Source organism: Phalacrocorax carbo, chromosome 1, assembly GCF_963921805.1.
Source record: "Phalacrocorax carbo chromosome 1, bPhaCar2.1, whole genome shotgun sequence".
In the NCBI taxonomy this organism is placed as follows: Eukaryota; Metazoa; Chordata; class Aves; order Suliformes; family Phalacrocoracidae; genus Phalacrocorax; species Phalacrocorax carbo.
The window spans coordinates 16,862,620-16,875,711 of record NC_087513.1 but is presented as its reverse complement, the minus strand read 5'-3'; the positions used below and the strand labels follow the sequence as shown (position 1 = coordinate 16,875,711).

The 13,092-nt window shown below is 39.9% G+C and overlaps 1 protein-coding gene across 1 annotated transcript in view; it reads right to left on the bottom strand.

The window, feature by feature from the left end:
- SLC2A13 (solute carrier family 2 member 13) overlaps positions 1 to 13,092 on the bottom strand; it is a 164,182-nt gene that overhangs the window by 43,641 nt on the left and 107,449 nt on the right. Inside the window, exon 5 of the mRNA XM_064445363.1 lies at positions 2,145 to 2,308. Coding sequence (XP_064301433.1) covers positions 2,145 to 2,308 — 164 coding nt within the window. The remainder of the gene's footprint in view (positions 1 to 2,144; positions 2,309 to 13,092) is intronic.

Below are 13,092 nucleotides of genomic sequence, written 5' to 3'. Positions count from 1 at the left end.
GTTTACCCCATGAGAAAACTCAACATGGAAAACAGATCCATCAGCAGATTTAGTAATTATCATTTTAGTAAACAGCCCTCTTGCTAAGGAAAACACATCGTGTCCACCACTACCTCAATCAAAGTGTCAAACACTGCATAAAAAAATTCTAAATAGTATGGAGAGATAACATACTATTTAATTACTGTCATTATTTGTATCTTCCTTAAGGAGGGACTGTGTGATAAAGAGCACATGAAGCAATGCACCATGGATCAAGGGATGCTGCAGACCGGCAACTGACCACAGAAGAACCAAGGATATTTTCACCAAACAATTACTATGTGTCCGAACATCATAAACAAATAACTCTTAACTGTATTATTCTCCTTCATTAATTCTATGTCTTATTTCTACATCCTCCTTTGTTCTATGCTTTGTAAGAGACATTTATTTCTACATTTTGAACGTATAACCTTTGAATATGTTAATGGGAGCTGGAAAGCGAAGAGTTCTGTGATTGTATGACAAGTCCATATGGGAATCTCACCTATACAGCTGGGTCCAGATAAGCAATAAACTCCTGAGGGGCTGGCCAGACATACGAGGTATGGAGGCCAAAAATATAAACATATAAGTCCTCCTCTCCAATAGAGTATAAAGGAGAGGCAGCATCCCAGAACCAGAAGTACCAGTGCAGTGAGAGGAGAGATCCACTTTGCAGAAAGGCAAGAAAACAGACAAGTACCACAGAGGAAAAAAGGGTATTGAGCACAGGGAGTAGTACAGAACTGGGTGTTTCCCCTCTGAAAGACTTGGTGCTGGCTGAAGGCATAGAAAAACTTACAGGTGAGACATATTTTAACTGATCTGGAGGTAGACTGTGTCAATAGTAGTGATTTGATATTTTTGTTCATTTTTTTAAGACATGAGGAATGTGCTTTCCCAATCTCCTCTGCCATGACCACATTTCTGAACTTGGATTGTGAAAACCACTTCAGGTTTCTCGACTCCAAATCAAAATGGTAACACTCCAAATACACATTTAGTATGACTTGGAAATATCAAATTGCCTCCAAGCTGCATGTTTTAATTTACAGATTTGGGTAACTGTGTATCAAACCAGATGAGACACTGCGTCATCACTGTTCTGCCTATATAAATGCATTCGAATACTGCGAGTGTAGATTAAGTCCCACCCTTTGGGAACTGCAGAGGGCCAGCAACTTGGCAGGTGGTCCCCCATTCTGCTGTGTTGCATTAACTAGAAGCTTGGATCCCTGACAGCGACAACAGAACAAAATATGGAGACATTAAACCTTCCCAGCTAAACACTTGTGAACGTTATTTCAAGAGGAGCAGGAACTGTTTCTCTCTTCCAAGCCCTATTCTTGGAAATGTCTGAACCTTTCAGACGTTCAGCCAGAGGCAGGTATCAGTCGCAGATCACTTCAGCCAGAATGAGCACGTAACGTGGGAGCAAGCAGGGACTTCCTGGGTAAATGGCAGGACGTGGCTGAGCATAGGCAAGACTGCTCACTCTGCCTTTTTCTGCTTCCAAGAGATGGCTATGCGATGAGTTACAATGAATGTTGGAGAAAATGCACAAATCCAGAATTCTGTCTTTAAGTATCTCATAGAGGAGATGAATTAAAATCACATTAGTGTAGCTAAGGTGTTTACTGTATTGTATTTGAGGTAACTATGCAAGGAACCACATTAGTTTTTCAAAAGTGCTGAAATGGGTATGTGCTATACTGCTTTCTCCAGTAGCTCTTGATGTTCTGAATTCACACTAATGAGCTGGAAATTACATATCACATATACACACATGAGATTTAAAAACTAACCAGCTCTGAAGATCAAAGCATTTGATTCCTTACACTGGAAAAAAAGCATGGAAAGCTAAATGAAGATATTGTCAAGCATGGCTTGAAGGTGAAACTGCACCTGAAAAAATAACATACTAAACCTCTAGTTTTTAAATTAGCCTTTAGCTGTGGTACTATTCTACTAGTCTTGAAAAGCTATATGATTTTAGGGAGAAGACGAGGTCAACACTGTTATTTTAAAGAGGACTACTGTGATAAAATTCGCACTTGAAATTTTATTTTTGTTCTATTAATAATTATAAGAAATATACAATACACTAATAAAGCACTCACCTGTTAAGCTACCAAGTGTAAGTTTCCGGCGACCCATTCTTTCAACAAGCCAGACTCCCACAAGAGTAAAAATGAAGTTTATAAATGCTGTCAGTGCAGCCAGCCAGATTGCGAGCCTGTCGTCTTCAACTCCTGACATCTGCAAAATGGTAGCACTGTAGTACCTGTGAGTGGAGGGAGAGACAAATACAAACACTGTTGATTTCAACTTGGCTCATGTTAAGAGTTTCTGATTTTAAATTGAAAAAGATCATAACAAATATCAAGCGTGGTTTCCAACATAATGCAGCCACAGACTGACATCCAATTACCCTGGGAAATCAGGCACAAGCAAGGCATAACTTGCGCCTGACTGAAATTTTGACTGGAAGACATCAAGAGACAAACTGCTATTCCCTTGGCTGTTTATATTTTCAATGGTCAATCACATTCGGCTAGAAATGGGGTCTGCATTTTTAATTTAAATAAATCTGGCTTTCACATCCAGCAGTTGCTTTGTGCTCTTTTTTTCTGCCAAAACATGCAGGATTTTAGCACTCTGTGTACTGTCTAGGGAGAAATAGCTCAAAAATCAAATATATTTTCACTCCCACTAAAGGTCATACAGAACTAATCTATGGCATCCAACACATTGCAAGTGACACTTGCAACCTCCTGGTTTTAGGTTTTGCAGTCTTATTTCACTGCCACTGAAGCACTCAAAATCTTCTCTATCATATTACTTTTGTCTTAACCAGAATATGATTGCTTTGAAATGCCTTAGCATCACGTTGCAGGGATGTGAATACACACCCAACAGAAGGATTTGACAGAAGTTTCCACTTCTCTCTAAAACGAATCAAACTGTTCCACACAAATGGTAACTAAATAAATCAACTGAGCAAAATGAAAAGGGAAGAAATAAAGGAAGCCTTCTACCATTTTTCACAGAGATCAGCTGAACACAGATATTGTGTCTATGTTCTCAGGGAGAGCTAAATAAACCTTCAAAAAAACATGAGTAGTTTTGTTCATGCTGCAGAAGCACTTTTCATCTTGTTCTATTAATTTGTGCTGACTGAAATACTGAATACCCAAGCTCTGGGTCTACAGGCTTGCACACAGTAATAACCATCAAAAATGTCAAAGCTCACTTTCCCCCCTACACCCAGTCAAAATGCAGCTTGCTTTAAATGTCCCCTTCTTGTCTCAATGCCCACATGCATCATCCTCAGAAATTTTAGTGGTCCACACTCTTCTAAGCATAAACCACTTCTTATTTCAAATCCATAATCCATGATGGAAAATATCCTCAGCTGACTACTTGCAAAAGTGCTCAAGCCATTTAAGACACTACCAGCCATAAATGATTCCTTCCTCAGCTCCTTTTCCCCACCATACAGCCATTTGAGGCCATGCCTACACAACCAACTCATGGTGCAGCAAGAGAGGACCTCCAGGGTGAAACTGTTGGTACTGGGGACCCAGTAACTACGTGCACATGGGTTTTGTGCCTGGCTCCATGGTCTGCCTGCCTGTTAGCGACTGCAGTGCCTCATCCAGGTTCGTTTTGTCTGAGAGCGCTGCACGCTCTGAGATCCTGGCAAGGGTGCAAATCTCAGAAGATGAAGATTCATGAAGGATAGGTATCATCTGAATTAAAACACTAATTTTAAAGTGTCCTTACTTCTTAAGGCTCTCCAAATTAAACTGCTAACCGCCTGTCAAAACTTGTATCATACTGCACTGTTCTAGTCACCAAAATAATCCAAACAGTCTCTGGTCCCCCAATGCACCTTTGGTTTTCTTCTTAAGGGTAGGAAAATAACAATAAATGTCAAGTCTTGGCCTGCTGACACCTACTATGAAACTCCTATTTACTTCCACCAGACAAGGCTTCAGGAAGCCACGTTTAACTCCACACATCTAAATCTTCTCAGAATCCAGTTCTACTGGGAAGTCAGACATTGCCAGCTGTCAGCAGCAATGTATAGCGTACTGATCCTATATGGTTAAAAAAGCAAAGAATAAAGAATCACATAAAAGCACGTAGATGTCTACTGCCTGATATATACAAACAGGCACCTTCTGCCCCTGACATGCCTTCTGGTAGCTCATTGCACTCACTGGTTATATGTTCTCAAGTAGATGGTCACTGCTTCTCCATAAATAAACAACGTATTTTATTTCTGGGGGAAACAAACCAAGGAAATTCAGATTCTGCAAATCTAAACACCATGCTACCAAAGCCTGGGTGCTGGGCAATGTTGTTCCTGTTCATTATGGCATAGCAATCTCATTTCAAAAATTTAAAGGAACCCTTGCACAGACTATCATAACTACTAAATATATTTGCTTATGTTTAGCTATTTTAGTATGCCCATTTTTTATACCAACCTGTGCAGCCCTAACTGTCTATTAATGTAACAAGATGACAGGTCTTTTTAATTTCTTTCTGACAAGGAAAAAGTCCATGAGGCAGGAAAAGGTCAAGTTGTGATATTATACAACCACAGTGAATACTGCAGCTCCTGGAGGGAATGCAATTTCAGTGACAAAGTTATGCAGTCCTAGCTTATTTTTTTAAATGAAAAGAAAATTAGAAAAGCACATGTGTATCCTCAGAACTTTTAAGAATGTACTGCATCTTAGAAAGCAAATAAATACAGACAATTATGAAGCCAGACAAGGTAATTGAGTCAGGTATATACAGAAAGATTTTAATACTGGTCATTTCCAAGGATGTCAAAATTATGAAGTTGTTCTATCAAGAGTTGCTGTATATTAAAAAAAACCCTGAAACATTTCCACATTCAAGAGTCCTCAGAATGATCCTTTGTCTATATACTGAAAATGCATACTACTGGAGGAAATTAAGCACCCCCAAACACTTTCCTCCCTCTTCTCCTTTAAAGAGTCAGTATTTTGTTAAAGCAACAACATCCAATGTTTAAAGAAAAGGAGAATTTCCCCCCTTCAAGCAGGTCTTACAGAAATTCCAGAAGCATCAGGGCTCCCAGGTTAGCTCATTTAGCAGCAGAGAAGCAGCCCACCATGCCAGGCTTTGTAGCTCTCAATCAAAAAAAAAAAAAAAAAAAAAAAAAAGACTGCCAGTAAGCTGCCATCACAGCTTTGATTGCCCCCGTCTTTCAAAAGGGGCTGCACCAGCCCTTCTGTTATATCAAGTCTACTCCAACAAAGTTTCTGTCTAAGGATGTCAGTCTTTTTGGACAAAATTTGTAATTTTTGTAAAATTAATGCATAAATCTAAGTAACTCAGAAATACCCTTCCACATCTTGAAAACATTTACATTTTTGCTTTTAAGAAAACAGAGTACTCTGGCACTGCTTCACAAGGGTTTAACATTTTCTAGCACAATACTTTGGAAATCACTGTCCAACTACTCAGTCCAAGAAAATCAGTCCCTAGAGATAATAAAACCCTCTATCTTTTTGTCCTGGTTTCAGCTGGGATAGAGTTAAATTTCTTCGTGGTAGCTAGGATGGGGCTATGCTTTGGATTTTTGCTGGAAACCGTGGTGATAATGTGGAGATGTTTTAGTTGTTGCTAAGTAGCACTTACACTGGTCAAGGGCTTTTTCAGCTCCCTGTGCTCTGCTGGGTGCACAAGGAGCTGGGAGGGGACACGGCTGGGACAGTCAAACCAAACTGACCAAAGGGATGTTCCACACCATATGACATCATGCTCAGTATATAAAGCTGGGGGAAGAAGAAGGAAGGGGGGACATTTTGGAGTAATGGCATTTGTCTCTCCCAAGCAACCGTTATGTGTGATGGAGCCCAGCTTTCCTGGAGATGGCTGAACACCTGCCTGCCCATGGGAAGGGGTGAATGAATTCCTTGTTTTGCTTTGCTTCTGTGTGCGGCTTTGCTTTACCTATTAGACTGTCTTTATCTCAACCCATGAGTTGCCTCGCTTCTACTCTTCCGATTCTCTCCCCCGTCCCACCAGGGGTGAGCGAGCGAGCAGCTGCGTGGTGCTTGGTTGCTGACTGGGGCTAAACCACAACACTTTTTTTCTCAACTCAACTTAAATAAAACTTAAATAAGTGGCAAGTAGTGCAATAGCCAAGAAGCAAATGATTAAATATTGAAGAAAATCCCAAATGTTGGCAATTTCAACAGATTTACATGCTCTTTTTCTGCAACTGTGCACAAACAAAGATCCTCTCCTTTTGCTCTATCAGTTTAATGTATTTTACAATCATTGGACTAAGGCAGACAAAAGTATTCGTAACAAAACACGCTCCACACTCACAAAATTGCATTTCATTTACACCTTCAACCTGTTTCTTTGATTCTTTAGGAATTACTGAAGCTATTCCCATTACGTTTGAGGATTTCCAGCATGGGAACTGCATTAAGTGTGTCCAGGCTAGGCCAGGTGTGCAGCATTACCTGGACAAAGTACTGAGGGCACTGCAGCTTCCCCAGCCCCGTGCAGCAGGGCTATCACACCGAGGGAAGCCCAGTCACAACATCCTCCTGCCTATAGCCCCGACTAGAGTGACCTGTGCTGCCAAGCATAAGGCAAAGCACAGTTATATTAAAAACAGCAACATATTACAGCCCACATAGACATGGAACATAGAGTCTTGTCCCCCAGCTGACTTTTGAAGTGGTGAAAGGTTCAGGTGAGAGGCAGCAAGTCCATATTTTCAGGTATGGACACTTGTAAGCTGGCCATGGTGCCATCTATCAAGCCAGGCAGCTGCGTTAGTATGAGACTATGCCAACACCGGCTGGGAAGCTGGACCATTTAGACAGACACGATCTTGTAAAAAAAGTCTGAGGGACTAATGCTAATTCAAATTTCACATTGATTCGAACAAAAGTGAGCCTTACAACTTAAAAGTTCTTCTGATTTGTTTCAAATCAGAAACAAATTTGTTGCTAACTATCCCACATCCCTGTAAATACAGTTATAACATTCTCCAGGATAGCTTGTTGTTCTGACACACGCTTTGAATATATTTGTATATTACAACAACAATGAGGAAAGCAGGTTCCTCAAAATTGAGAAAAGCCATCCTTCACATTTCACCTTTGGGTGATAAAAGACCACAGTGGTTTTACATCTTGCTAAGCTGAACAGCAAGAGCCCAACAAATGGCATTGCCATGGTGTGGAATACAGAACCTCTGCAGCAATACAACGCTTGCCAGTGGCTGGCTTAGCTTGCTGCATCCTGCTCGCTGCAGGAGGAGGGGTTGGGGAAAGACTCATGCTCCTCCACACAGGTCCTGAATGATTCCACCTACTCTAAGGCCTGATGTGAATTTGCACAATATACTTTTGCTGAGAACTGAAAATGAATTTGTGTAACAGGACTATTAACTCTTTAATCCCGCAGATGTACACACCTTCCTCTTTAGTCTTTTGTTTGCAGCTTGAACACAACAATCTTATTGTGCCTGGCATTTCTGAAGATTCGGAAGTGCTAAAGAAACAGGAAGCACAAGCCAGGAAACTCCCATGGGTATTACCACTGCTGCAAAGAGGCCAGACACATCGAGTAACTGCCGTTCGCTGAAAGATGAACTATATAAACCTGAGAACACCTTCTAGAGCAAAGCAGGCTTGTAGACAGAGCAAGCTTGCATCTGTCTGTCCCACCCATTTACACCTGTTATGAAAGGGATTTAATGAAGAAAACTTTAAGCTGACACTTTCATCACTAACGGCCTGCACAATTACAATGGCTTCACCAATACATTAAACTGTGGCAACCCATCTGTGTAGATGAACTCCCAGAAACAACAGGAGAAAGCAAAAGCAGCATATGGGAAATTAGATGCCAAAGTACTGGAAACGAAAACAAGATAAGAAGAAGTTGATACATCTGGAGGGAGCCAGGCTTGGAGGATCTCCGACAGGAGGGATGCTATGGCCCTGCTAAGCACCGTAGGAAGCCCAGGGAAGGGCAAGAGGTACATTAGCAAGGTGCTGTAGAAGCAGCAAAGTAAAAACATTCCTTGGATAGGTTTGTTTGACGTAAGTATTGCAGAGCAATATAGCAGCATTTGATGATATAACTGGAGTGTCAGGTAATGTGGTTCAACTTCCCAGGTTCATGTTCCGCACACCACAGTGATAAGGGAGATGCGGCGGTTTCCACTCACAGAGGTTGCGTTCAGGGCAACCACAGACACCAGTATGGAGACCTTGGCAGTTACTGAAAACCTGCTGTGCCCTTGCCTACATCTCTAATCACATCTGCCAAATCTCTTATCTTGCTTTTTAAACCCCATTTTTAAACCCCCTGCTTGAGCAGGTGGATTGGACCAGATGACCTCTAGAGGTCCCTTCCAAACTCAACCAGCCTGTGATTCTGTGAAACACAAATTTGATCACCTCCTTTCTGAACTCCTATAATATAAATTGGTAATATTAATATCAACAGTAGCACTGATATTATGAAATATCTGAGCACAAATCTATTTTTCAATGACAGTGCCTTTGCCAGACAAAACTTTGTTTGAATCTCCATTAGCTATGGATAATGAAAGTGGACAGTCACAGCAAGGATAAGATCTAACCTTATCTTTGACATTAGACATATAATAAAGTTGATCACAAAAGCTGTAAAAATCCATTTCATCACTATGATTTGGCATCAGTCCCAGGACTATCACATTAGTCAGTTTACAGACTTTAGATTCCTTACAAAATTAAAACCTGAAAACATCAACTGTTAAATTGAAAAAGGGAGTATCAAACAACATTAGCCACCCTCTGAAAGCCCGTACAGCGACAGACGGGGCAAACCTGTTCAGCCAAACTAGTTCTGTCAGGTCTTGTACAATCCCCTCAGAATCTCTGCTGTACTCTGATCCAACTTAATTGTAAGCTTTTTAGTAATCTTGTCACTTACTTTTGAAAATTATACAGACAGCCTCTTGCTTGAAATTGCATAACTTGATGGCTTTCGCCTTTAGCATGTATACCACCTTCCTTCAATTCATATTTTGAAAATGTACCTCATGACCTATTCTTGTGCACTACTGCAGACTGGCAGCACCCAAACCAAACCGACCAGCTTGTCTCAAAGTTCTGCTCTGCGCAGTACTGTTACAGCACCAGTCCCTCCTGCAGGACACGCTTCTGCTCCCTAAAATAGTAACGGTTTCTAGGTTTCAAAATTATTAGTAAACCTGGTTTCACCTTATGCATTTAAAAATCACAGAGAATGTGAACAATAACACTTACACAAGAAAATATTGTATCTTTAAATATATGTTACTCCATGTACAATTATATACACATTCATACACACATGCCCTTTATGGCTAATAACACTAATAGCATTCTGTTAAATGCAATGCATCTTGTTTTACTTCATGTGATGAATCGTTTCAGCAGGGCAGCAGGGGACATTTTGTCACATCTGCTGTTATCTTCCAAACGATACTTAACAATAAATTTAATCAGTTATAAGATGCTGCTGTTTGTGCATGTCAGTGGCATCTCTCGTGGCACAGCTGAGACATGCCTGTACAAACAAAAAGTCCTTTATCATTTATCCACAGGACATCAGTGAGACCCTTCCAGCTCAATAGCTCCAATGACAACTGGACTTCAGCTATCAAACAGGACCGCTGCATATATGTACCTTTATTTTCAGGTTAAGAAGGCAAAATATCTAAGGTATCTAAAATATCTAGATCCTGAAAACTTAGTGAAGCAGACTGCTGCTTTATAGGACTCCAGTTTAAGACCAACAGTTGAATATTCTCTCCCACACTTCCACTTTTGAAGTCCTGAGGAGCTCTCTGAGGAAAAGGTTGCTTGTATAATCTCAAAGTCTATACTGGATTTTTCAAAAAGAGTACCTGGGAGGCAACCTGGGGGAGTGCCACTGTACGCTTACCTACTGTAATTATACCTTCAAATTCCCTGTTTAGCAGTAAAGATGCATTGCGTTGTAAATGCTTTCGGCACAAATTGAAATGACATGTGAATGTCACTTACTACAATCAGTATATTTTGATAATAAAACCCCTCAGCATTTGGTACTGTTTGGCAGATAATTTTTATGTTCTCTGACTCACCATACGTTATCCACATGCAAGGCACATGAAAAAGTTTTAAGGATTACCATTTAATTGTGTTAATATACTTTGGATTTTTTTTTAGTGTCCAAATAAACTAAATTCTATAGCTATTAAGCAAAGTAAGGGTACCAGTGTTTGACAGGGATTAAAAATATCTTTAAAGGCTTAACATCAGCAAGATACACAAAGGAATTTGCTTCCATAATTTAATGGGATACTGTCACAGAGCTGTTGGGTCATTTGAAAATACTGTTGCAGTATCTGCTGTGAGATTGGAGAAAAATTCCTTTTTGGGTTTTGTTTGGGGTTTTTTTGCTTATTCACTCTGCACCAGATACATGTCTGCATGCAGCCAGAGTGCTTTTCATGCTCAGTCATTTCACCCATTTATGTGGGTCCTTCACAGGCCTCAACTGAAACTCCTGGAGGGAAACTGTTTTCTTCTTCATAACAGAAAAAGGTAAAGTACAAGAAGGATTTAGAACTATTATTCAAAAGAAAAAAAATAAAGCAGAAAAACAATACCAAACGCAAACGTAAATCTGTAACAGGCAAAGTGCTCTGTAAATTCAAGGACAGAACTCTACAGTGAAATCCATTGAAGAAGCAGGTTGAATTTAACTGGAGAGTTAAACTGAAGAGTAACAAGCAGAGCTGGAAATTAAATGAAAGCACTGAGTGAAACAAAGTCTTGACCCTCTTCCTCTTCCCGATGCAGTTTCCGGCACAGAACAAATAGGCTGGACTCCGTAACACCTATAAGTTTCGTATTGCAACAAAAAGCAAAATAACGTCAACTTTTCCACCTTGGCTTCACTGTCTGCACTCAATATATAAGCATCTAACTCTTCAACAAAGCCTTTATGAAAGAGAACCACCACCATCATCCCTATTTTATAAATGGAGACCACTGAGGCTTTTGGGAAGAGGAGGAAAACGTGGGACTATTTGCAGTTATCCACCAGTACTACTACCTGCAGCAGAATAATGACACTCCAGAGTCTCTCTGCAGATAAGTGCTCTCTGCAAATTAGTAAGTATAAAAGCAGGGAAAGAAAATCCCCCAGGTGTTTCACAAAATATATCTCATTCAATTATTCATTTATTCTGACAAGTTCAGTTTAATTTAAATTATGTTTAATATTCCAGAGTATTCTAATGCTGGAAAGCACTAATGCCTGCCACAAGCTGTCTGGGATCCTAAAAAACCAAATCAGTCCTCATTAAAATCAATAGACTAGCTAAATGTACATAGTATTAAAAAAAAATCTCAAGAAAGCCCCTTTGTTTAAGCGAAGCTCAGAGGCAAACAAAGGGACTATATACACTATATTCTCACTATAAGAGCCCGAGGTTAGCAAGCTGAGAGTAAGGGGTCTTGAAAGGTAATGAAAGAAAAATTAAACAGGCTTTCTTTTGAACCTAGTTCATGGACACTTTCTCAAAAAAAAGCAAACTTCTGTGCTAAATATTTATTTATCTTTTGGGAAAAAATGTACTACTACTAATTTTTGCTTATGAATAATAAAAAGATAACCACAATTCAACTCTAACTTTTCATCCATGGTTTAGTATCTGAATGGAATCATGCTAAATGTCCCAAACTTCCCTTCCAGACTGGCAGAAGGAAAATTATATGCTAATAACTGCACTATAAAGTGTTTAATAAAACAGTAATTTCACTGTTCTTTAAAGGATCTGATCTTGCAGTCATTTTTCAGTTAAGAAAAAAAGAGGAATTTTGCATTCACGGCAAGAAAAAGTGTTATTTTGTTCACATGGCACTTCTTTTCAGATAGTACATTTTCAAAATATTGCACCTCTAGTTCTTTATTCACTCCAGCAGGGTGGGTTTCCCCACATACACTCTGTGGAGCTTTATGTAGGCCAGCTCTTAGTAACCCCATTGTTGGAGATTCCTGAGGAAACCATTAGACATTTTATTAGATAGCACTGAAACAAGTGCCTAAAGGTACCATACTGTCACCTACCACTGGAGTATCTGAGTTTTGTTTATATTTTTCCTAATTACAAACATATGACAAGTACATATGTATTTAGAATAATAATGTCAATATATACAAATGGGAACTACTTAGATATGTCTGTTTAAAAATAGCCCTTTCCATGGCAGAGATACATGACTTAATCCTGAGAGCATTAGCCACACTGTTCCCCTTAGCAACAAATTCATTAATATACATACATGGATGTTCTTGTAGGAGGACATAAGCATTGCACAACTACTTGGGAGAACGCAGATAGTTCAGGGTGATTAAACAGGTCTAATAGCTCACAAATGATATCTGTAACATTTTCTGCCAATTCTTCAAAGACCATGGTACTGTATACACCAGAGATGGTACTGCATCCACGCAGTGAAGACAGGTAGTCTGTACTGACAAGCTGTAGAATACACATTAAATAAATGAACCTTACAGCCACAAAGCTCAAAGCCCTAATTTGGCCTTTGATGCCATAATGAAATACAACACGATCTTTACAGATGTGACCACATTACTGCCCATTTGCTCTGCTACTGAGTCCTGATTTCTGCTCTCTTAGCCCCATGGTGGTCTGAGCCACCATGCTCGGACCAGCTCCTGCCCCTTTTCCTCCACCCCAGAAGCTCTGTCAGGCTCCTGCTCTCTTACTATTCTATCATTTCACTCCTTGCACAGAGTAACTTATTTCTGATATCTCCTCATTTCTGAATGCTTCATCTTGCACTCCTGCTAGTCACTTAACTTTTTAAAAATGTAATTTAAACCCCACCCCCCAAAAAAACAACAAACAAACCCAACCCCCTCCCCTTCACTCCTCCAATTCATATATTTTCAAGTAAGGGGTATCTTATGAAAGCTCAGCACCTAAGCACAGGAGACCAGATTTCA